This window comes from Oxyura jamaicensis, chromosome 4, assembly GCF_011077185.1.
Source record: "Oxyura jamaicensis isolate SHBP4307 breed ruddy duck chromosome 4, BPBGC_Ojam_1.0, whole genome shotgun sequence".
Lineage (NCBI taxonomy): Eukaryota > Metazoa > Chordata > Aves > Anseriformes > Anatidae > Oxyura > Oxyura jamaicensis.
The window spans coordinates 55707200-55729928 of record NC_048896.1 but is presented as its reverse complement, the minus strand read 5'-3'; the positions used below and the strand labels follow the sequence as shown (position 1 = coordinate 55729928).

The following is a 22729-nucleotide window of genomic DNA, read 5'->3' as shown; positions in this document are numbered from 1 at the left end:
CATTGGCAAGTTCCGTCACCAGAAGTGGCCACAGAATAAGGTTTTTATGCCCATGCAGTGCAAAACAGTAAAATAAAATTTAATAATACAGTTTTCATTACAGTTTTCAAAGCAAATGCATCTGCTGATCTTTTTTTTTTTTTTAAAAAAAATACTAATGTCAACTTGTACTCAACTTCGCTTCTAGCCAACTTCAAAGTTAACAGTAGATATTTATAATTTATCCTTTTATTCCTTATGATACAGTATCTGTTAAATATTTTGGAATACCAAATATGAATCGAATGAAATTAATTTTCTGTGAAGAGTTGTGATGATTTAGATTAGCATACACACATACCTCCTTTCAAATGCTGTGCCATTGATTGCACAGCGTGGCACAGTTTGTCCAAGTGCAGAGCAGTCACAACTATGGGCGCTACCAGTGACAGCTTGTCAAGCTGTAAAGATTTTTTTTGCAGATGCGCTCAAGGCTGTCAAAAATGAAGATGCTACTGCAAACCATTGCTTTATTATTGAAAAGTTGTCTATAGCTTCCTACTTGGTCACAAGTATTACAGAAGAGATAACTCATTCTGAGGAGCATGTTTTCAAGTATAGGTACACCTAAGGCTTCCTGAAATATGGGAAGAAAATTTCACAATTGTGTGTTCGCATCCAAAATAAATCTTGGCATTGCAAGTAAATTGTGCTTCAATTTTGCAGTCTAGCAAAGCAGGGAAGATAAAGAAGTTATTTTATAATTGAATTATTGTCCACTCGTACTAGATTTTCATCTTCCATGCATCCAGCAGGGGGAAACTGTTCTGTAACTCAGTGAGCTCCTAATATTACAATGCAGCTTTAATGATCTTTTCCTAGCTATTACAGAAATACTTACTTTCGCCTTTCTGCCTCAAATTTACTCAGCAGTTTTCGGAGACCACCATTCTTAAATCCCTGGAAATGTGCTGCTGGGGCTCCCACGGTGATTACATCATACAAAGCATCTGAAACAGGAAGAGACAAGCACAGAGATTTGTATGCACCTATGCCCAAAACATGGCAATGCTACAGCAATGTTACTCCTCTACAAGATGTTAGGAGAACAAGTCTGCATTATTCCAAAGGAATAATAGAGAATCTGTCTCAAGAAGGCCCAGGAGCTAGATAACATTTTTACATTTGCACACCTCAGAAAATTCACCTGATTTATTACTACATCTATTATATGCCACAATGTAGAAAAATATTCTAGCTCTGAGGTTTACAAAGCTGTAAAGTAAATTGGTCCTTTGTGTATTTCACTCTATTACTTCTTTCATTATTTAACTTGCAGTCATACTGAAACACACAGATTCATGCATTTTAGAGTTAAGAAACCATCATGATGAAGTAGTCTGACTACCCGAATAATACAGGTTACAGAATTACAGCTAATGATTACTGCATCAAGCTAATGTCTTCTGGTTGAGTGAGGGCATTTTTTTTTCTTAAGTTGATTTAAAGACTTTGGGTGACAATGAATTATTTGCATTCCCAGAGAAGTTGCTCCTGACTAGTAAAAATTTCCACTTCATTTCTAGTTTGAATTTGTTTAGCTTCTGCTTTCAGGTACAACTACCTGCTTAATGCTAAGTTGAAGAGCCCTTCTCTATCACATATATTTACTTTCTATATACCATTATAAACACAGAACAAGTCTGTTATTTTCAGCTGAAAGGTTACCAAAATGAGAAATAAACTATGCTATTGAAGTTCTTGCTGATGTGACAAACTGTTGCTACTCCGTGCATAACGGCATGCATGATGCTTATTTTCTATGGATGTCTGCTTACAGAACTGGAGATTGAACATCTTTTTAAAAACTGCTTCTCATTTTGTGCTTGTGATTGTCAGTACGGAAACGGAGACAGTTACATCCAAAACCACAATCGCTCCATCAAAAGTTCAAATTTACATGTGCAGAATTTCCATCTGCATTAAGTAGTACCTATGTTGTGCTCACTGGAAGTATAAAAATACAGGTCAGACTGAGGCATTTTTAAGACATTCTTCTAAAGGAAACAGGATTTTTTAATTGAGAGTGTGAGTTTTTTTATTCATCAAGGAAGCTTTCCATGTAAATTAAAATCTCATCCTCTCCTAAAATAGAACTTTTATTGCATTCTGATGATAAATATCCCTAGAAGCAAGAACACTGTACAAATGATTCACAGCTAATGAACTACATTTTACTTCCAGAGCTGAATCTCAAAGCATATTTGCTCAAATTGATTTGAACTCTAATGAATCGGTGGCTCTTCAATTCCCACTTGAGGAGAAGCAACATAATTTCATTAGCCTCATGTGAGCCTCTAGATTCGTAAATAGCCCATTCTTTCAGGTCTTCAGCAACTTTTATCCATAACGCATAATCTTCGGTTACTAGACCTCCACTGCTGACAATAGTTCTATCGCTTAAAACAATAGTGGTTTGAGACTAAAATAAGAGCAAAGCTCATCAGGTTAACTAGACAGTGGCATCCAGATATGTTTCCAGATAACTCATAAAGCTATAGGAAAATGTATACAAGTCTAAATCCTGCTGCTTTTGCTGACTTTGTCTTTAAAACAGTGGTGCTGTTTACAGCTACCCCAAGGGATTTGCCCAGAAGGCAGCTTTCATTCAGCCTGGGGCCTTCCCTGCACAAAGAGCAACTGTTTCAGATCCAAATATACCCAGACCAGCTGAGCACCTCCTGCATGCAAGAGAACAAGGGAGAGTGAGGGCAGCAAAAAAGAAAACAACTATGACCCTGGTGATGGGCACATGGCTCTCTCTCTCTCTCGCCTTCCAAAGCATGCTATACTGGAAAGTTGTGCAAGGCTTGGGAGGAATTCCTTGTGATGTGCTCCACTTAAACATCAATGCAGCTCCTCATGAAGGACAAGCAGTGTCAGCATGAGGTGAGCTGGTACAGAAATGTTCTGGTAACTCATAACCATTACCCATGTCAACACTCCGCAGTGGAGACAAAGCTTAAAATGCAGCTGAGAGTAGTAGGAGCTGTGCCATATTGTCAGCATGCTCCACAAAAACTAGTAATTAATACAAAAGAAAGGGGGAAAAGAAGTGGAGAGTGAGCCCTCCCTCCAGTAATTAGTTCATAATTCGAAGGGGAAAAAAAAGCATCAGAATACAAGAAAATTGAGCTTTAAATAAAACATTTCACTCTAATTACTCTGACTCAAAAGATACATGCACCTCCTACTTACAGAAGTGAAACACTAACACTGGTTATACAGTTGCCAAAAACCAGTCCCTTCACCATTCAGCACTTCCTGCTCAGCACTCCTTCCTGAATAAACCAGGTGCAACATCGTGACAACCACGGCAACACAATTCCATAAACCTGAGCTTTATCCAGTCAATATAGAGTTAAGCTATCTCCAGGCCATGCACAGCTCAATCTAGAACTTGAACCGACCTGCTCACCTTCACAGGAGGCCATCATTGTCTTGCACTGGACATAGAAGCAAAATGAAAATCTCTTCATTTTAAACAAGTGTGCTTATTGTATAAACAGGGACAAAAGCAAAGCTATAGCAACATATAAATTTAACTTCTGTAGTATGATGAACAGAGCAAAATGGAATGTTTATCAAATGGATAAGGATGAAGTTATTCCATAATGAAGCAGTATTTTTCTCAAAGCTGTTCCTACTGTAAGATTAGATGCACAGGCATTTTCTATTTCACATCAATACCATATAGTAACCTGCATCGAAGTTCAGTAAAAACCAACCTGTTACTGGACACATTGAACCAAGTACATATCCATATGTACACATATGATAGATGTGATTAAGACCTATCTTGCATCCACAAACTGAAAGTATCTGATAGCATAAGGGTCAATGACAACATTGTTGCTCATCAGCTTGTTTAATCACAACCCCTATGAATATTTATAGGCTTTTCTATTTTTCCTGCCAGTCTCCCTGTTTTAGTCTGGCTGCCCTTTGATATATGGCAAGCAAAGCACATGTTTAGAAAGAGCAACTTGACATCAAAGTTCTGCTTATGCCAGAATGACCAGCAACTGCTACAATATCAGAGTATAAGTATACATCTAATAGAAGATGTAGCTTTTTGATGCTCATAAAATGAAACTTATTTCAATAAATTAAACAGATGGGACATTGAGTAATGGATACAGAAATCATTTATCCTATTAAAGACAAGTATATTCATCTTCATCAACTTTTTGTTATAGTTACTGAATGACAAAAGACATTACAGAAAAATGATTCCCTCTTTCCAGAAGATGTAAATTCTCTATTTTCAGCACCATCGGTGAGATATTTGCATTTTAAGACTAAGCAAATACTTATGTGACACAGGGTAGCACTGAAAAAGCTGATTTAAACCCAAGCAACACTGGGTTCATTTAGGCTTCCTAAGGAATAGGATATATTAAGTTTAGAAGTCACATTGTCCGTAGTGGAACTGTGCTACTTACATCACCTAGGCTGATGAGTTCATCCAAGCAATCTCTGGGAGAAAATTTAATGTGCTCTACCATTATCTCTGGTGGCACAGTGAAAAAAACACCTTAGAAACAAGACAGATAAGATTGGCTTTCACACTACTATTGGCACTATGGATCACAATGAAAAATTAAGTCAATGCCCTAGAAGCACATGAATCTTACTGAACATTGTGCAGCATGTCAGTATGAAACATGACAGTATTAGTTCTGCACTGTTACATAAGAATATTTTGAACTATGCATAGGGTTACAAATGTACTTCAATTCAATGCAATATTCTGCATTAGCTTATTTGTTTGAAGTGTCATCAAAACAAAAAGAGCACAAGCTCCTTGGAACTTATTAATAAAGAATTCAAAAGAAATTTAGTTAACCACTCTTTAGTTTTCCAATATCTACAGTCACTATCCAAAGTTTGTGGCTTCAGAAGACAAGACAAATTCTTTGCATAGCTGAAACACAGGACCCGATTTCTCGGTTTTCATAACTTCTCATCCATTTCAACAGCAGTATGTGTGGGTGCAGTTTTCAGAATTTGTAGAGGAAAGTGAGGGAAGGGCTAGCTGGTCATTTCTTTGTTTACATGATTTACTTCCTGGTAGTCCTCTAAGGACAGTACATACTCAGTTACTCTAGAAATATTTCCAAAGCAATTTCCAAAACAGAAAGTCTGGGGTGTAGAAGCAGGTGCATAAACCTGAGAGAATGAAATCAAACCATGAAGGAAAATGGGCAGGTTCCAGATTGGGACACAAAACAAAGACAGGAAATGCCCACTTGCAGAGCTTGTAGGGCCCATTAAAAAAATAAAGTGAGAAATTTAAACACTGAACATCTACAGGAGTGTAAGTTATTAAATACTGAATTTGGAAACTAAATTTTATTAAAAAGAAAAAAGCAACCATCTAGTCATATAAGGAACTTTCTATATCAAACCATACTTCAGAATTCTTAGACAAGCTAATACCATACAAAATTCACTGGTTAGCAATAAATAAATAAATAAATAAATAAAAGATTCGTTTCAAGTCCAAGTATTTCCTGTGAAATTACTTCCTTCTATTTCAAACTCATCTGAAGTCTAATAGCACATAAATTTACCAAAAAAAAATCAACTGACTACTACTACTACTTTCTGTGCTTTTTTTACTGAAGCATCTTTATGCCCCAACCACAAAATTTAATAACACTGCTGCCAGTATCCTTCAAGTAAGTGAAAAGTTAAAAAATACCGAGATTCAACTCTCCAAACAGCATAACTTTGAGACCTACTGTGGTTGTCATGTTTCATTTGAAAACTTTATGTCCATCTGATGATGATTCTTGAAACCAGATATATAAGGTAAGATACTTGCATCTTAGAAAGGGCTAAAATGGAAACTGCCTCTCTCAGCTGTAAGTTTAATTGTATTTCAAAGTATACCTTTCTCACGTTCAGAGGATTTCTCTGCAGAACATGCTTTACCTTTCAATCGAGGACTATGCACATGCATTCTTTGCAAATGGAGATTTATTGGGATGAATTCCAATGTTTTTTCTCCTTTGCTACAGCTTGATTTGAAGGAAGAACCTGAAAAACAAAAGTTTAAAGAATCATTATCTTAAGCACCCAGCAGATGTTTTGTCGTTTTTTTTTAATGTGAGGACAATACTTGTACGTTAGCAGCCTTCCTTAATTTACTTTTAATGTGTAATTGTATATTTGGAGAAGAATGGTTCACTAACTGAGTCTCAGCATGTATCCATACTGAATGCAACAAAACAGCTTTTAATTCACAGAACAATCTCATTTTTTATTCTAGGTGATAGACGCTTTTTCCCTGCTGTCTGAAGTAGGTCTGCAGCCTGCTGGAAACATTGCCACAGTTAATGGCTATTATGTTTATTCTGTTCAATAAACACAGGGGTGCAGAGCTATGATGGCAGTATATTTTCACTGAATAACCTTTGTTTCTTAAAACAAAAATATGTTAACTGGGCTACGTACTTTTCCTAGAAAGTTCAAAGTAAACTGGTTTAAGGAAAGCTGTAAATTATTTTTTTTACTAAAAAATTCAGCACCACAAGAAGCACAAAGCTCCAAAGAAAAAATAAATAAATCTGTCTATATACTTCAAAAGGATGAGTTTATGAGCAACTCTATTGTATAGTAATATAATTATAGGCATATAGGAATATAATTAAAATCTGACTAATAAAATAATTTTTGGGAGATATCTGATAGGGCATACATATATAAAGCGAAAGGGGGTAGATTAAGAAAGAGAGGTGATCCTACCTTCCCACTTAGGTAACATAACTAACTTAGACCATTTTGTTAGTATCCTGTCATTTAGCCATCTGCTAGTTGTTTGGACTAAAAGTTCTCTGATTCAGATAGGATTATTCTCTCCTCTACCCCCCACAGTCTCTCTCAAAAGGTTTTTCTTCTTCTTGTGGAATGGGGGGAAGGTTAAAAAAAAATTTTGAAATTATTTTTTGATTTGCTCAGTCAAAATTTGCAAGAGGTTCTCTATTGAAAGTGCCATAAATTTTAAGACAACTGCTTTAGCCTCCCAATGCAAACCATATTGCTGGCCAACACCAGTGACCCCCCAGACCAAGGCTCCAGAGGTACTACCAAACTTATACAACGCCAAGCCAGGTACTTCACCTAAAATAGTTGTAGGCCTGTGGAGGCTGCTATCTAAGGTTACCAACTTCAAGTAATAATAATTTGAATGGAGAATTAAAGCAAAGGTAATGAGTAAAGTGACTGCTAAGGAGTCAATTATATTTAGATTTGATAGGAAAACTCAGGTACAGGTTGAAAACAGGAGTAATACATGAGAACGAATATGAATGAGAAAACATGTATCAGGAAAGCACAGGATTATAAGCAGTGAACACCAAATTATGAGCAGTGAAGGGAACTTGAACTGTGTCACAAACAAAATGGGAGCAGCACAGATGAAGAGACTGAAATTATTAGGGAAGAAAACAGAATGGGGGCAGACGATTTACGAGAATTAGCTGAGACCAGGGTCAAAGTCAGAGGGATGATAACAATCTGAGACAAGGAAACACTGATGGACTAAGAAGAGAGTGAGATGAGAGAATATTAAAGGGACAGGCAAAAAAAGAGTAGGAGGGAGAAAAAAAGAGCCTGCACGTCATGGAGTACACTTCTGTCCTGAGCTGAAGTAGAACACACACAGCATTGCCAACTCTTGTTACTCCTCTTTTCAGGGAAGACCTGTGAAGCAAGAATCCCTTCTGCTCCAGTGCCAGTAACATGAGATAAATCCACTGCTGTTAGTTACTCTGTTTACCCAGGTATGAGAAATCCATGCAGTGGAATTAAAGATTTCTATGCACGTTTGCCAGTATCATCCATATGATAAAACTCATTTTCAGGGTTGTTGGATGTTTTGTTTGGATGGTTGTTTTTTCTAAATAATTGTGGTTGTTTCACTATGCTGGGCAAACTCCACCACAACCGCTCTCACTCCCACGCCTCAAAGGAAAAGGGAAGAAAATACAATAGAAACGGCTCAAGGGCTGAGATAAGAACAGGGAGATTGCTCACCAGTTATTGTCACGGGCAAAACAGACAGCATAAAGAGATTAATATAATGTATTGCCTATCACTAGCAGGCTAGCACAGTGAGAAACTAAAAGCTAACTAAAAAACACCTTCCTTCCCCCATGCACCCTCTTCTCCCTCCTCCCCCCAAGCAGCACAGGGCAACAAGGAATGGGGGCTGTGGTCAGTCCCAAACGCTTCATCTCCGCCGTTCCCTCACGGTCACTCTCTGCCCCTGCTCCCCGTGGGGTCCCTTCCACGGATGCCGTCCTTCCCGAACTGAGCCTGCGGGGGCTGCCCACAGGCAGCAGCTCTTCAATAACTGCTCCACATGGCTCTGTACCACGGGGTCCATCCCCCAAGGAGCAAACTGCTCCAGCACGGGTCCCCCACGGGTGGCAGCTCCCCCCTGACCCCTGCTCTTGCGTGGGCTCCTCTCCACGGGCTGCAGCTCCGGCCCGGGACCTGCTACTGTGGGGGGTCTCCATGGGCCACAGCCTCCTCCAGGCCACATCCACCTGCTCCACCGGGGGCTCCTCCACGGGCTGCAGCGTGGAGATCTGCTCCATGTGGGACCCGTGGGCTGCAGGGGGACAGCCTGCTCCACCAGGGGCCTCTCCACAGGCCGCAGGGGAACTGCTGCTGCCTGTCTGGAGCACCTCCTGCCCAACTGCTGCACTGACCTTGTGGGATGCAGGGCTGGTTCTCACTCTGCTCTCCCAGCTGCTGTTGCACAGCAGTTGTTCCCCTTTCTTAAATCTGCTCTCGCAGGGGCCCAACCAGCACCATTCCCCGGCTCAGGTCTGGCCAGCAGCAGATCCCTTTTCCGGTCATCTGGAGCTGGCTCTGATCTTACATGGCAAAGCTGCTGGGCTCTGCTCACAGAGGCCATTCCTGCAGCCCCCTGCTACCAAACTCTTGACATGTAAACTCAATACAATAACGTCTTAAGCTATATTTAAGGCTAAGAAAACTAGAATTTCTCTATTAAAATAATTATTATAATTGTTGCAAGATCAAACTCTTCAAAGTTAGAAAATATGAGCTCATAGATGTAAGCTTCCTCTGACATTAACCTTAACAGGAAACTCTGAAGTAGACTTGAATTCCATATCACTTACTAGCTTTTTCCAGTTCATTGAGCACTTAGGATCTTTGGTGCTTACTTTAGAAGCAGCAATTCAATACTTTGTTTCCAGCTTTTACTCTAGTATCTAGATACACGTATACTGCTCAAGCCTTCCACAAAGACACAATTAATTTATTCAGTGTCTATTGCATGCAGCACTACATTTTCTAAGGGCTTTACAAATATTTAGAGGATAAATTTAACTGGATGCATAAAATGGTTATAATTTCATCTATTCTAATCACAGAGACTAATTTAAGGTTGAGGCATTTAAGGAATAGTGCATTAATATGAGATGTGGAGGATCTGATTCTGTCAAATATGAAATATTATACATGTTGCATTTCAGGAGCACAGCTCCCACTGATGTGAATTACATACATAAGCAGCTAATACTCCTACAAAACAACCTGTGTGTATTGCCAGACTTTCAGAAAATAAGAACAAACTAATGACTTCTGAAAAGTCTGACTCGCCTAGCGTCACATTGGAACTTTGTGACAAAGGCAGGCATAATATCCAATTCCCCAGAGCAATATTCAGTTGCCCTAACCTTGATCCTATCTTTCTCTCTCCTACAGCTGGACAAACAACAGAATTTTCAGTTTGATCACTGAGAAAAAGTGAAAAAAAGAAAAAACACCAGGAAAAAAAATAATTTCAGGTCAAAATAAAAACCAGCAAATAAAATTCTCAAAGTTCCCTTTTTTGTCTACTCTACAAAGTTCCACTTGGTGCAGAGATGTTAGCTTTATGGCAATTCTCACTTGCTGTAAAATCCAACAACGAATGAGAAATATTCATAGGGAATATCTTGCCTTCAGTTTTTAAGCAAGGCAGATCGAGTTGTTGTGCACAGGGCATAAATGCTAGGTTGGAAGTTAATCAGCATGTAACAGTACCATAATCCAGAACAAACCAATTTTCAGTAAATAATTCACAGAAATAAACTAAAATGCAAGATTTCTAAGATGGATTTGAACCACAATTAAGTTTTTGATTGAATACATTGTAGAGAGGTAAATGGATATGCAGTTAATCAAGAAACAGACTACTCAGAGCCAACAATAAGTGTATATAAAAACACTTGAAATTGGGATCAAGCTGCAAACTAAAAAGTTAAGCTGAAAATATTCAGTCACATATCCATTATTTTCAGGATTTGCTGAATATTATTCTCCTTCATGCCAGATTACTATTTTTTTCAATTATAGTACTTCAGACTGAAGAAAATTCTATGATATTATATTACGTTAAAAGAGCAGTAAAGGTAATCTCATAAACTCAAGGGAAACCTGTACCAAAAGGTGTATCTTCTCTACAGTGAGAGGACTAAAGGTTGGACTTAAAAGGTTGGACTGGATAATCTTAGAGGTCTTTTCCAACCTAAATGATTCTATGAATCCAAGATCCAAGATGAAGATAGATGCAAAAATGACTTAATGCTCCCTCTTTCTGGCTGCAAATCTTGTAATCTAATCCAAGGCACATCTTCAAAAACAGATTAACTATGTCTCTTACCTAGCTACGCCTTCTTTATTCCTACTCCTCTAACACAAAAAACATCTGTGACCCCAGTTTCCATGTCCCTAAAAGACTACAACACACTGGAATGTTAGATAACTCCTCAAGTCAAGTTTCACTCCATCTGGTCAGCTGTCAGAGTTAATACTGTCTGTAGTACCCTTATTTTTCACCCTTGTGTCCAGGGGCAGAAGATAGCTTTCCTTCAGCACAAGAATGAACCAGAAGACACCCATGTAAATTCAGTACACTGAAGTGTGGGATGTGCCCTCAGATGTAGTATTTTTAAAGCTCATCATGCAGCTATAGCTACACAGAAGATCAGACCCGGGTGCAGGCCATATATGTTAAGACTGCAGCACAAATGAAAGCTGAAAGCAAACAAACTCTTGTCCACTTTTAAGTCATGAAAACACCAGTCAGGCAAAGCATGAATTCACACCAACAGCTTTAAATGAAGCATTCCAAACAGAGAAAAATGAAAATAAATTAATCTTTGAGCAGTCCATTCTATATTTTACTTTAATTTTGGACAGCAAAGTCCTTCATTGTCTAAAGGATCAAAATGTAGATCTGGTGTTTAAGCCAAGCTGCGTATACACATGTATAACACAGTACAATCCCCTTCATACACACTGATATAAGGCATATAGCATACATAAAAAGTGTTAAGACCTCTGTGGAACAACTCTGAAGGAACATTCGTTACCCAGAGGATTTATCATCTAATTTGTCATTTAATAAGAACAAAAACACCACAGGGCAGGACTTAAATATTGTCTTCTTTAGAACTACTATCTTTAAATCACACGCATATGCCACTGATCACAATAAAATAAGCTTTCTAACGTGAATGCAAGTTTTCACACAAAATGAAAATTAGGGCTTTGCCAAATATAAATATGTATTTCCCCAGCACCATCATGCTGAGGAAAAACAATGTTGTTCAAGAAATGAGATTTAGTTATGTACCTGAGCATTGACCTCCAAATTAACTCCTCATTTATTTAAAATCATTAGTACAACTATTACTCTTCGATAATCTTAGGTTCCCTGGTCCACTGCAGTTATCTCAAATCACAGTTAATTTAATATCATTTAATATCACCAGCCATTTTCAAATTCACTTGTCACAATACAGTCCCTTGCAGAATTTAAATTCAATAGATTACATTGTCTTAAAAAAAAAATAAATCTCAAAAGGTCATTTCAATATTTTGCTGAAAGCATTAATTATTACATTGATTCCTTTACCATCTGTATTTATTTCCTTGCATATGATATTTGATGGAGTGTTTTCAAAATGTAATTAACAAAGCATTTAAAAAAATGTGTATTAGTTACTACTCGGAAACATAAGGAGTGTCATACTGCATCAGGCAGTAGTCTGCCAAAATCAGAATTGGAATATTCTGATGACGGTAAACAACCATAAATACAAGAAATTACAGTTGTGCAACCAAAATGCAAATGATTACACAACATTCAGTATAACAGATGAGCTTCCCCCCAGTGATCAACTGCTGCCAAAATGTTTGGTTTCAGTTAGCAGCTGTTTTTTTTTGTTCATACACTAAAACAGGATTTCTCTTTTCCTGTGACCAAGCGAGAAATCCCAGAGCAACTTGGAATGACAAATGCCATGCTCAATCTTCTATCAGAAGATAATGTATAAAGGACAGAAGTACTGTTTTAGTGATTATTTTGGAAGATGAAGATTTGGGTCTCACCTACTAAAAGCAGCAGATCCATTATTAGAAAAGTGTTCATTTCTGTATAAGAAATTGCTATGCATTTAGTTGTATGTTGGACTAAAATCTGGTTGCTCAGTTTCTCAGTAAATAAAAATGACTTGTTTGTTTTTACAGGAGTGTAAAAAGCTAGAAATAGTTAAGAAAGTACTGCAAATTGTCCCTATTATTTGATATTTCAAAAGATGTTATCTTTTTCAAGCTTGTTTTATTTGCAACACAATGCACAAAGCCCTGTTTACCTCTGGCAAGCCTATGCCTCCACGCACAAAGCTGTGGGAGTAAGGCCCTACTGGGAGCAGCTAGTGGTGAGACTATAGAGTGAAACAGCATATCCAAGCAATAATGGCAGCACAGTCACAGAGAACACATATTGAGATGGTGACTGTGAGGACTGGCATTAGAAAACTGACACCAGCAAGAAAGCAGCAACAACAAGGCCTCTATAGTCATTTAGAACAAAAGCGTTTATTTCCTTCCAGAAAAATCTCCAAAACTACAGGGGGTAGGTGTGAAAGGCATGCTATGAACAGAAAGAAAAATTTGTTTTCTCAAAATAGTGTTATTTGTTATTCAGGAAATAATTCCAGTAGTCTTGCAAAACAGAAAAGAATTACCATATTTTTGAATGATTTGTGAACAACCAAAATAAAAGTAATTCAAAGGAATAAATACTTAGTTCTGTGGTCTTTTCTTGTTCTTTTTACAAGTAAGAATTTCTACAGGAGAAAAAGATCAGCTGTCTTTTCTGCACATTTTTCACTGATGCTGTCTTATTCAACTGGCATGTAGACACTGCAATACATTACAGTCCTTGACCACAGGACCCTGACAAATATTACCCAACCAACCAACCAGTGCACATCAGAATGTAAGACAAAAATATCTTCATATGAAAAAAAACAAGCACAGTACATACTGCTTCCTCTGGAATTTGGACATGCTTTTCAGGCACAACCTGGCCAACGACAAATGCTGCACTAAGGATATGTTTAGCATGTCACTTTTATCCTGTCTACTGTTAAATGCAACTTAAGTCAGGTTTCAAGAATAACTCAGAACTACCTCTAAGGTAGTTCTAGTAAGTGTTTTCAGCTGGTAGATGGTACTCAGTACTAGAAAAGCAACAAAATCAAGGGAACATGCAATTAAAACATGCACACCCACCTTCTCAAATCTTTTGGCTGCTGCATAACCACATACTATGTTAATTGTGAAAACGTGTTGGAATGCATGAAAAAAATTAGAAGTAATAGAGTACTTCTGAATATCTCAGAAATACAACAATTAAATTATTATTTATGATTTTTTACATGTTTTATTACTGCTGAATACTTGAATACTCCAGCATATAATTAAAATTAACTAGGTTGACTGTTAAGAGCTCCAGGAGAGGGGAGGAAACTTTCATACCTGTATGCTTCCCAAGCTCTGCAAGAGTATCCTGATACATGCTCAACATCTGATCACAGTGTGCAATAACACTTTTACGCATATTGTCCCAGTGAGGAGCAAGTTCTCCCAAGTCTTTAAGTTCCTGATTCCTGTATCAAAAGGCAAAAAGAGATGGCATTAATTCATTAATCCATTGACATTCACACTCAACCAAATGAATCCAATTAATCCCAAACCAGTTTGTTATAAAACAGCAAAAGCACTTCCCAATTGAAATAAAATATTGGGTCTGTTTTCATGGCAATTGTGAAGTTTGGTGATATCAGCTCTGTTTTTCAACTATGCAATAAAGAACGCCAAATGAGTGAATAATACAGTAATTTGCGTTCAGAATTCATCTGGTACAAACGCAAGCTGAAATATTGTTTCTTCCCTGGAGGCAAGGCAGCTTCTAGGCTTCAAAGAGCTCTGTTCACAGTAAGGAACGTTTTGTGAGGAAATGGTAAGTACCATTGTGAAGTATACAAAGTTTACTCCTTCTCCAATGATTGCAGTATAGCTGTTCTATAAACTCTACTCTTTGGATACTTTCTTACACATCATTATAGCAGTATTTCTTACAAATGTCAGTTTATCCAACACACTACCAGAAATAATCAGTCCTCCCCCCCACCCCACCCGTTTGTGCTATATGCACAACAAAACACACAAAATAAAACAGAAAGCCACCATTTCCCTAAAACTTAATCTTCAGCCTTACAGCTGTGTTCATCAGGTCAAAACAGCAGCGTTATGGTAACCAAACATGTCACAAAATCCAAAAGGAAATCCTTTAGCAAATTATCAGTTTTCCTGTATGCTCTTTTGAGAGCTGACCTGAATGAAATAGAGATCCTTAGTTTCCTGCACAAACAAGCACGGTTACCATGCTTTCAGTTTTTTTTTTTTTTTTTTTTTTTTTTTTTTTTTTCCCTCTCTTCCCCTCACTTGAAAAGTAAATCCAACCCCAGATCCACTTCAGGTGTTCTGCTTTTATAGAAGCTGAAATATCTCAAGCCTTCTGAGACTTTGAATTATTTGGGAGAAATCTTATGTAAACCGACTGACTAGTTTTCCTAATGTTCCTCAAAGCATCAAGCAGATTATTTCCACTGCAATTCTTGGAAGTCTCAGAAAAGAATTCCAGAGGACAGGTCCTAGATATATGAAAATTACTGAAGAAGAAGAGAGGCAGGGGGTGGGAAAAGAGAAGAAAAAATTAAAAAGGTGAAAAGAACACCAATAATACTACTGCCTAGGAACATAGCTATACTTAAAGCAACGGTTCTGACCACTAGCCAAAGATTCTCAAAATTATTTCTTAAAGAAAAGAAAATAAAACAAAAACACCAATACATAGTTTTCCCCATCACTATTGGCTTTGCATTACAGTGAAGTGTACTAGAAAATGCTATACAGGCATAATTCTGCTCCTAAGGCAATGAGCAAAATAAAAAGCAAATTCAGGCATTTTGCTTGGTTTACATGTCTTTGAAAGTATCAAAATGGAAATAAACACTACAATACATGAGCTTGTTTGGAGTTAACTAATGACATATGATTAGTTTTCCATTTCGTTCGACCTAAAAGAACAAAAGCAGATGACATGGTTTAATCTTCCTCCATTGATATAAACTGGCAATGGTGTAGCATAAGAATCATCAGCAGTAGGAGGTCAGCTCCACCATTTTCCAACATCATTTTCCTTATAAATCTTCATCAGCTTAAAATGGGACACTTGATTGAGTCCAAATCTCATGGCTTCCAACTAAGAAACACCCCTCAAGATTTGGCAGAACATAGAATTCTATTTGTGTGCAGTGAAGATAATTTGGCCCTTAATATTTCAAATATGATCTTTAATAGGTTTAGAAACAATGCTTGGACCTGACTGAGTCTAAACTTGTCTTTTCCTCCTATACAGCAGTATATTACATGCCGAGACTGAAGATATACTATACAGTGAGAGCTAGATATATCAATGCATAACATTCAGAGCCCTCTATCCCATGGGGAACCCAGTGCTGGGGGCTCTGCTCTCCTGCCTCCATCTAAGTCCAACCCGGAAGCTGCTGGTCCCATACTTGTGCCAAGCAACAGCAGGAGCAAAAACCCCTTATCTCAGGCTAAAATATCACTTGTGAACCGAAACTAGTTGAGCTGGCTGACTTCATTTACACCAAAAGCAATGGGAAGGGCAAGCTGAAATCCCACCACATTAACTTTAATATGCTTTCATGGAATGAAAAATCCTACTCTTATCACTCCCAGCAAGGCTTGCATTTATTTCATCTCAGAAACACACATGACTGAAAATACAGCTGCTAGTATCTCACAGAAAAATGCATCTCATCTGCAATGGTTTAATAAAACTTGCCATTTTAAAGTAATCTAGAAAAAATTCAAAAATACCAGATAATAGGATTATATGGCATATATACTATCCCTCCAAAAACAGCCCTCTTGCATTTTATACCTTTTTTTTTTTTTTTTTTTTTTCTCCCCAAATGCAATAATCAATCCAAGACATTTAGGATTTGGATACTATTTGTGTATTGTGAATTCCTTCTGTTTGTCACACTGCTGTTGGTGACTCAGTGCAACTATATTCTGAGACGTGGCTGAAAAAAGAATTATACTTTCTGTAACTAAGGTCCACCAAGAATATTTCATCTTAGCAAGCTTTATTAGCATTACTGGGAATGCCCCCCCCCCATAAATAAACAGAATGTATAAACAGTGTTTTGAAAATTATGACTCTTATAGTCCACAGTAATAACCCATAACATTCCATCTAAAAAAAGTGTTTTAATAATATTGTAGTACTTCATACCCAAACTTATTTCACTGAACAACTTGACAATACATTTCAAACAGTAAATACGTCTAAAAACAACTGTGCAATAAATGGAAATCAGTATTTTTATATTGGTTCTCCATAAGGGCAAATTTGTTACTTATTCACCTTTTCAACTCTAGCATGGCATTTCAAATAATTTGTCAACAGAGCAGTAAGATCAGTGCAAACTCAGTATTGTAAAATAGAGCTATCTGTCATGATCATCCCCCATTCCAAATCCCCTCTGAAAGTCTTTTCCAGGTAATTGCACTCACCACCATGACACATCCTGTGCTTAGCATCAACTTCAACCCTTCTTACACAATCAAATCCAAGATTTGTTTCCTACATCTTGCTGCTTAGCTCCACAAACCACCTCCAAGACAGTCTTTTCTATCAGTGTGTAATGGAAAATATCAGCCAGGACAGTCTCAACTTCCATTGTCTCCTGCCTTAACTACTTTAATATCTTCCTCTGAGACCTTGGCACAAGCTTGCTCCGTTTCGTATCTAATCAGAGAGAGGATGTAAACAGTCTGTCCCATTCCTCCTCCTCCTGCTCCACAAATGTATTTATTTTTAAGCCTTTCTAGGGCACCGTCTCTTTTTTATTTATCTATATTTTTTATTTATCTATATTTTATTTATCTATATTTTATTTTATTTTAAGCCTTTCTAGGGCACCGTCTCTTTTTCATATCCATTCTTTTCCTTTAGTACAAAAAGTATGCCAAGCTTTCATTAAGCACTTGCCATTATGGTTAGAAGAAGTTCCACATTTCAAAATTGCAAATCTATCTTTTACCCTTTCTTCAAAACTTTTCTGCCATTATGGCAGAAAAATTAAATACTGGATCCTAATCTGCTGAAAGCGCTCTATACTATGATGATCGTTAGTACAAAGATTAATGGTCATTAGTGTTAACACAATACAATTTTAAATAGACAAAAATTTATAACAGTAAATTATGAGACTCCTCAGGATCCCACAGCACTATTAGAGCTGTCATGAATCTTCATTTCAGGCTCCTACTTAAAAACAACAACAGCTTATATCCTCCTGATTTACAGAGCTACAATTCATGGACACCTGGCTGTTTAGGGGACCCGAGCATTACCCAACCTTCCCCTGCTGATGGAAAGTATGGCTGTGTGGCAAGCTGTTGATACACAAGATCATTTGGCAAGATTGGTCCCTAGGTAAAAACATCTGTGCTTCTCTTTACAAACAACTGCACTGGGGCACCCAGAGATTTGTGAAGACTGCATGACATTTCTAAGACTATAAGCAATTAAATACCAGTACCGTCAGAATTGTAACTTAAAACTACACATGATTTCTGATTCCAAGCAAATGTTTAATGAAGCCTATTATCAATGGAAGTTTGAGCACCCAAGGCTCAGATTAACATTCTACCTTTTGATTTAGCAACTCAAGCTTTGCTTATTGAAGGACACGTTAGCTGTGGGATTGTAGCAAACTACTGCAAGTACCTGAAAGAGACACAAAGAATTTCTTCTATTATTCATGTTGATAGTTTCTACTTAAACAATTTGGTTTGTGTCATGTACTCTAAAGACCACTGTAACAGAAAAAGTCACTTTCTTATCACACTGAATATAAGGATACAGGAACAGGATAAAGGTAACAAAGTTCTGAATACTTATCAAAGAGGAGCTTTAGAGTAAATATAAGCCATAAGCTTTGGGGCATGAGTCAATCTCTCATAAGTAATGGAAACTTAAAAGTTTCCTTCTAAGGAAAGGAGCACAGGAATTAGTTTTCCTAACAAATTTTACTTTAAAGTGTACATATTTATGGGTAACCATTACATCTTATTGGAGAATAGAAGCAGATAAAATTACTCTCAGTTTTCTTTATAACAAGTTATGGTCCCTGTGATATACAGGCAATTACCCATCAAAACAATATAACGTCCTCTCCAGAAATAAAAGAATCATAGCCTTTTTACTATATTGTTTCTAAAGCAGACAAATAATTACTAAGGAGGATTTAATCCCTTCTGGGGAAACTACCATGAAAATGAATACGATACTTTTCTTTCTTTCCTGATGTTTTTCATTGAGAACCTCTCAAAAACAGAAGCTGTTTTTCTCTTCTAATAGAATTTCTAAAAATTGTTGCAGCTTCTGCTAAGACCAATCTGCCAGATAACTAAAAATGAGATTGTGCTTATCTATTTCATTCCTCAAACATTTGTCAAAAAAAAAAAAAAAAAAGTATATACACACACACAAAAACATCTTAAAAATATTTTACAACTTCTTTTCTCCATCTAGATTTGGAGAATAAACTGGAATTTGCAGAGTCTTGAGAAAATTTGAACTGTCCCTGACAGCTGGAGTTTTAAAGTTCATTTTGCATTTCTATCCACCCCACTTTTTCTTATTCAAAAGCACAGGCAACGGATGAGCTAAATTAAACCCATTCCTTTCTTTCTGCCTTGAAACTCTTTCCCTTCCTGGGATATTTTATTACCTGTGTTTATTTCAAAGACTCAAACCTTCAAATAGCATAAGCATTTGAAGTTAGGTCTATGATTTATTTTAAAAGCAAAGGACAATTTTCCTGAATCATGTGATTGCAAAGAGTCTCAAATTCAGTAATATTCAGAATGGCATCTGTAGAATTTACATTTTATACCTAAATTCTATTTTTAGTAATTATCAATTGTGAATAGCTTTGTTTTGTTTGTTTTTATTACATATATATTACATTTTCCTGCTGCATCAGGATATAGTAGAATCAACTTCAAATTAAGAATGAGGGTGAAATTAAGACAATCGTTTTGCTTATATCATAGAGCTGAAACAACATTTTACTCTGACAGTTTTTATTTATCACTTCACTTCTTTCAGCTTGGAATCATATATCTGGGAAAATTAATCATATAATTAATTGCATGATTACTCAGGCATCTAAATACTTCTGTGGGTGTTTTTTTCCCCTAATTTATTAATCACTGTGTCATTCAAAATAAACTGTGCTGTCTTTATGACATCAGTAACAATAAAATTGTACAGGTTTTTTTTTTTTTTTAAATCATGGTTACACCGTAATGTCTCTAAATTTATACTCTCTGCATCAAGTGACATGAAAAGACAAAATTACACCTAACTTAGTGCTATTAGAACCACAGGGAACTGCTAGTAAATGCAAAATCTAGTTAACCACACAAGTTAAATTTTCTTTCAGTGAAGACAGAATTTGTATTCAAATAATTACAGCCTTGTAAACAAGATTATTTTTACTTCTGTTCTGTATTGTTCTGTTCTTCACTACCACATTGGAGACTCAACAAGACTTACAAGTTAGATCATTTGCTTGATATTGAATTATTTGATTCCAGGGCATGTTGTGCACAAACAACTAGAAATTTTACCAACCGATCTCCGAGAAGCATTGCTGACTGGTACACAATTACTTTTTGGAGTCTTAAAATCTATGTGGACTCTGCACAGAAAAGCAACACAAAGCCTTCTCTGACAGGGTAGTCAGCATGTTAACATTTTATAACTTTCAGCACTGCTGAATAACAATGTTATCTATAGGTAACTACCAGAAAACAAATCAGGAAATATTACTCCATTCCAATGTACTACAGCTTTAAACACCCAGTGTAGAAAGTAGAGCCCAGCAAATTTGACTTCATTAAGTCTGATGAAAATTCCTCATAAACTTTAACAGAGGCCATGTTTTCCAAATTTAGTTATGAACAGTGAAATCAAGAGTACAGAGAATTATATAGTTTTCACACATGAAAGTAACTTCTATTCATTTATAAATGCATGGTAATAAAATGAATTGTTGCAGGTAGGCAATTGTCCACAATCTGCTCACAAAAATTTATGTTACACTTGCATTTGTACAGTTGTGTTCCTATATGCAGCATCTGATGGTGAAAGAGATGTTTTGTATCCTTTCTGATGCACAGTAGGGTAAATACTTTCACATGCACATAGTTGAGCTATATTCTACTGCTGCTTTTTTTTTTTTCTTCCAAGCATTCAAAAAATTACTTCCATGAAAAATCCGGTTAGGTAGTTACCTGAATTAAGGTTTTAGAAGTCTTCATGTGGATGCCAGATCATATTAACAGTGTCCAAAATGTGGTGAGTTCCAACAGCTTAAAAAGTTATGGTAAGTTTACTTAGTGTAGCTTTTTCACAGTACATCCATCAACGCAATGTTTTTGCAGTGGCATTGTTCAAAAACAAGTAGTTTAAAAACTCATGTGCAGAGGTCCACAAAATCAATGCCCATTGCCAATGCAGGAAAGTTGGAATGTGCTTTGTACCCTGGAAAGACGGGTCAAGGAAAGTTGAGCAATTTATCCTTGAAATTTGTTTATGGGCTGTGAGCACAATTGCCATTGGCCAAATTCAGCCATAAGTAGGTGAAATTTCCCTTCAGCCAAAACTGAATGGCCCTAAGGGACTCAAAAGAGCTTTAGCAACAAATTTGAAAAATATGTATGGCAGTTTTAAGTGTATTTTCCTAATTCTCTTGCTATCATCTAGGTTGGAAGAGACCACCAAGATCACCGAGTCCAACCTCTGACCTAATGCTAACAAGTCCTCCATTAAATGACATCATTAAGCTCTGTATCTAAATGTCTTTTAAATACCTCCAGGGATGGTGACTCAACCGCTTCCCTGGGCAGCTTCCCATCCCAATGCCTAACAACCCTTTCTATGTTGATCTAGTACAACAAAAGCTACATCTACAACTGCAAGCTTAGATTATACAGGCTGGCAAGAATTCTGAATGACTTATAAACTAAGGTATAAAAGATAGGTATAAAAAATGTGGACAAGATCAATGTAGAGAAACAGAGGAAAGGACCCACTGGAAACCCTTGAAGAGGAAACTTTTTTTGGTTTTAATAAAAAGAGGCGAAGTAGACTATATGACCCTTGCTAGAACAATAAAAATGACCGTGTAACTCATTAAAACTTCTTCCAAGGAGTTTTGAAGGATTCAACAATATCTTTAATGCAAGAATATCTTTAAAACATTAGTTCATTTGAAAAAGAAAGTTAAATATCGTCAGTGGTTACGTATTACAGAGTGTCAAGTCCAAAAATGAAAAAAGTTCGGTTAACAATGAACATTGTTGTTTTATCAAGTGATAAACAATCTTAAGAGCTTGAAAAGAGAATTTAAATTACAATTTAAAATACAATACCAAATAGGATTAACATTGCACTTGGATATCTTTTATACGTAATTGCTTCAGACTATATTGCATCCACAATAGGAATGAAATGAAACAAACTGAGCATAATAAGTGGCCTCTGAGACAAAAATATTTATTCACTGGGGAAAAAAACATGCAGAGAAGAATACTTCAGAAGGGAAGAGCCTCGAGATAGTAGACCATAATATTTATAAGAGTTCAAGAACTAGCATAGCAATACCTTCCTTACATTAATTTACTACTTGACAAATGTAAGGAGCACACATCTTTGCAATTATTTCAAACAGCAGAGCACGTGCAAAGCTGAAGCTTATGATCAGCAAACAGATGCCCCTATTCCTTCCATCTGCTTATATCCTACCAAAAGGTGTTGCTCCCCTTGATCTTACCTCTTCCTTCAGACTGCCCATCTAATCCTCTGCCAGGCTTTACAGCTAATCACACTGGCAGGCATGAAAACCATGAGCCCTTGCTTCAATCTTCAAGCCACTTTTACTTACGTTTCTTCCTCAAAGCTTTTCTTTATTTCAGTTAGTATTTAATGATCATTTAACAGAAAAACAATAACAGGTGTTTTTTGTTTCTTTTTTTAATTATTATTTTAACTATGTCTTTATCCAAAGAGATGAAGGCTCTTATTTGAAATAACAACAAGCACTGTTACTTCCATTATGGCTTTGGAGATGATAATATATAAGAAGTAAAAGTGGTTAAAGTAATCCCCTAGCACTTAAAAGGCTTGCCCATGGGG

At 36.8% G+C, this 22729-nt stretch overlaps 1 protein-coding gene across 16 annotated transcripts in view; it reads right to left on the bottom strand.

Moving 5' to 3' along the window:
- INPP4B (inositol polyphosphate-4-phosphatase type II B) overlaps window positions 1–22729 on the bottom strand; it is a 302822-nt gene that overhangs the window by 79055 nt on the left and 201038 nt on the right. For all 16 annotated transcript variants that reach the window (XM_035324470.1, XM_035324469.1, XM_035324467.1 and 13 more), the window contains 3 exons: window positions 13897–14027; window positions 5980–6084; window positions 881–989 (listed from right to left, as the gene is read on the bottom strand). In XM_035324470.1, coding sequence (XP_035180361.1) covers window positions 881–989; window positions 5980–6084; window positions 13897–14027 — 345 coding nt within the window. The remainder of the gene's footprint in view (window positions 1–880; window positions 990–5979; window positions 6085–13896; window positions 14028–22729) is intronic.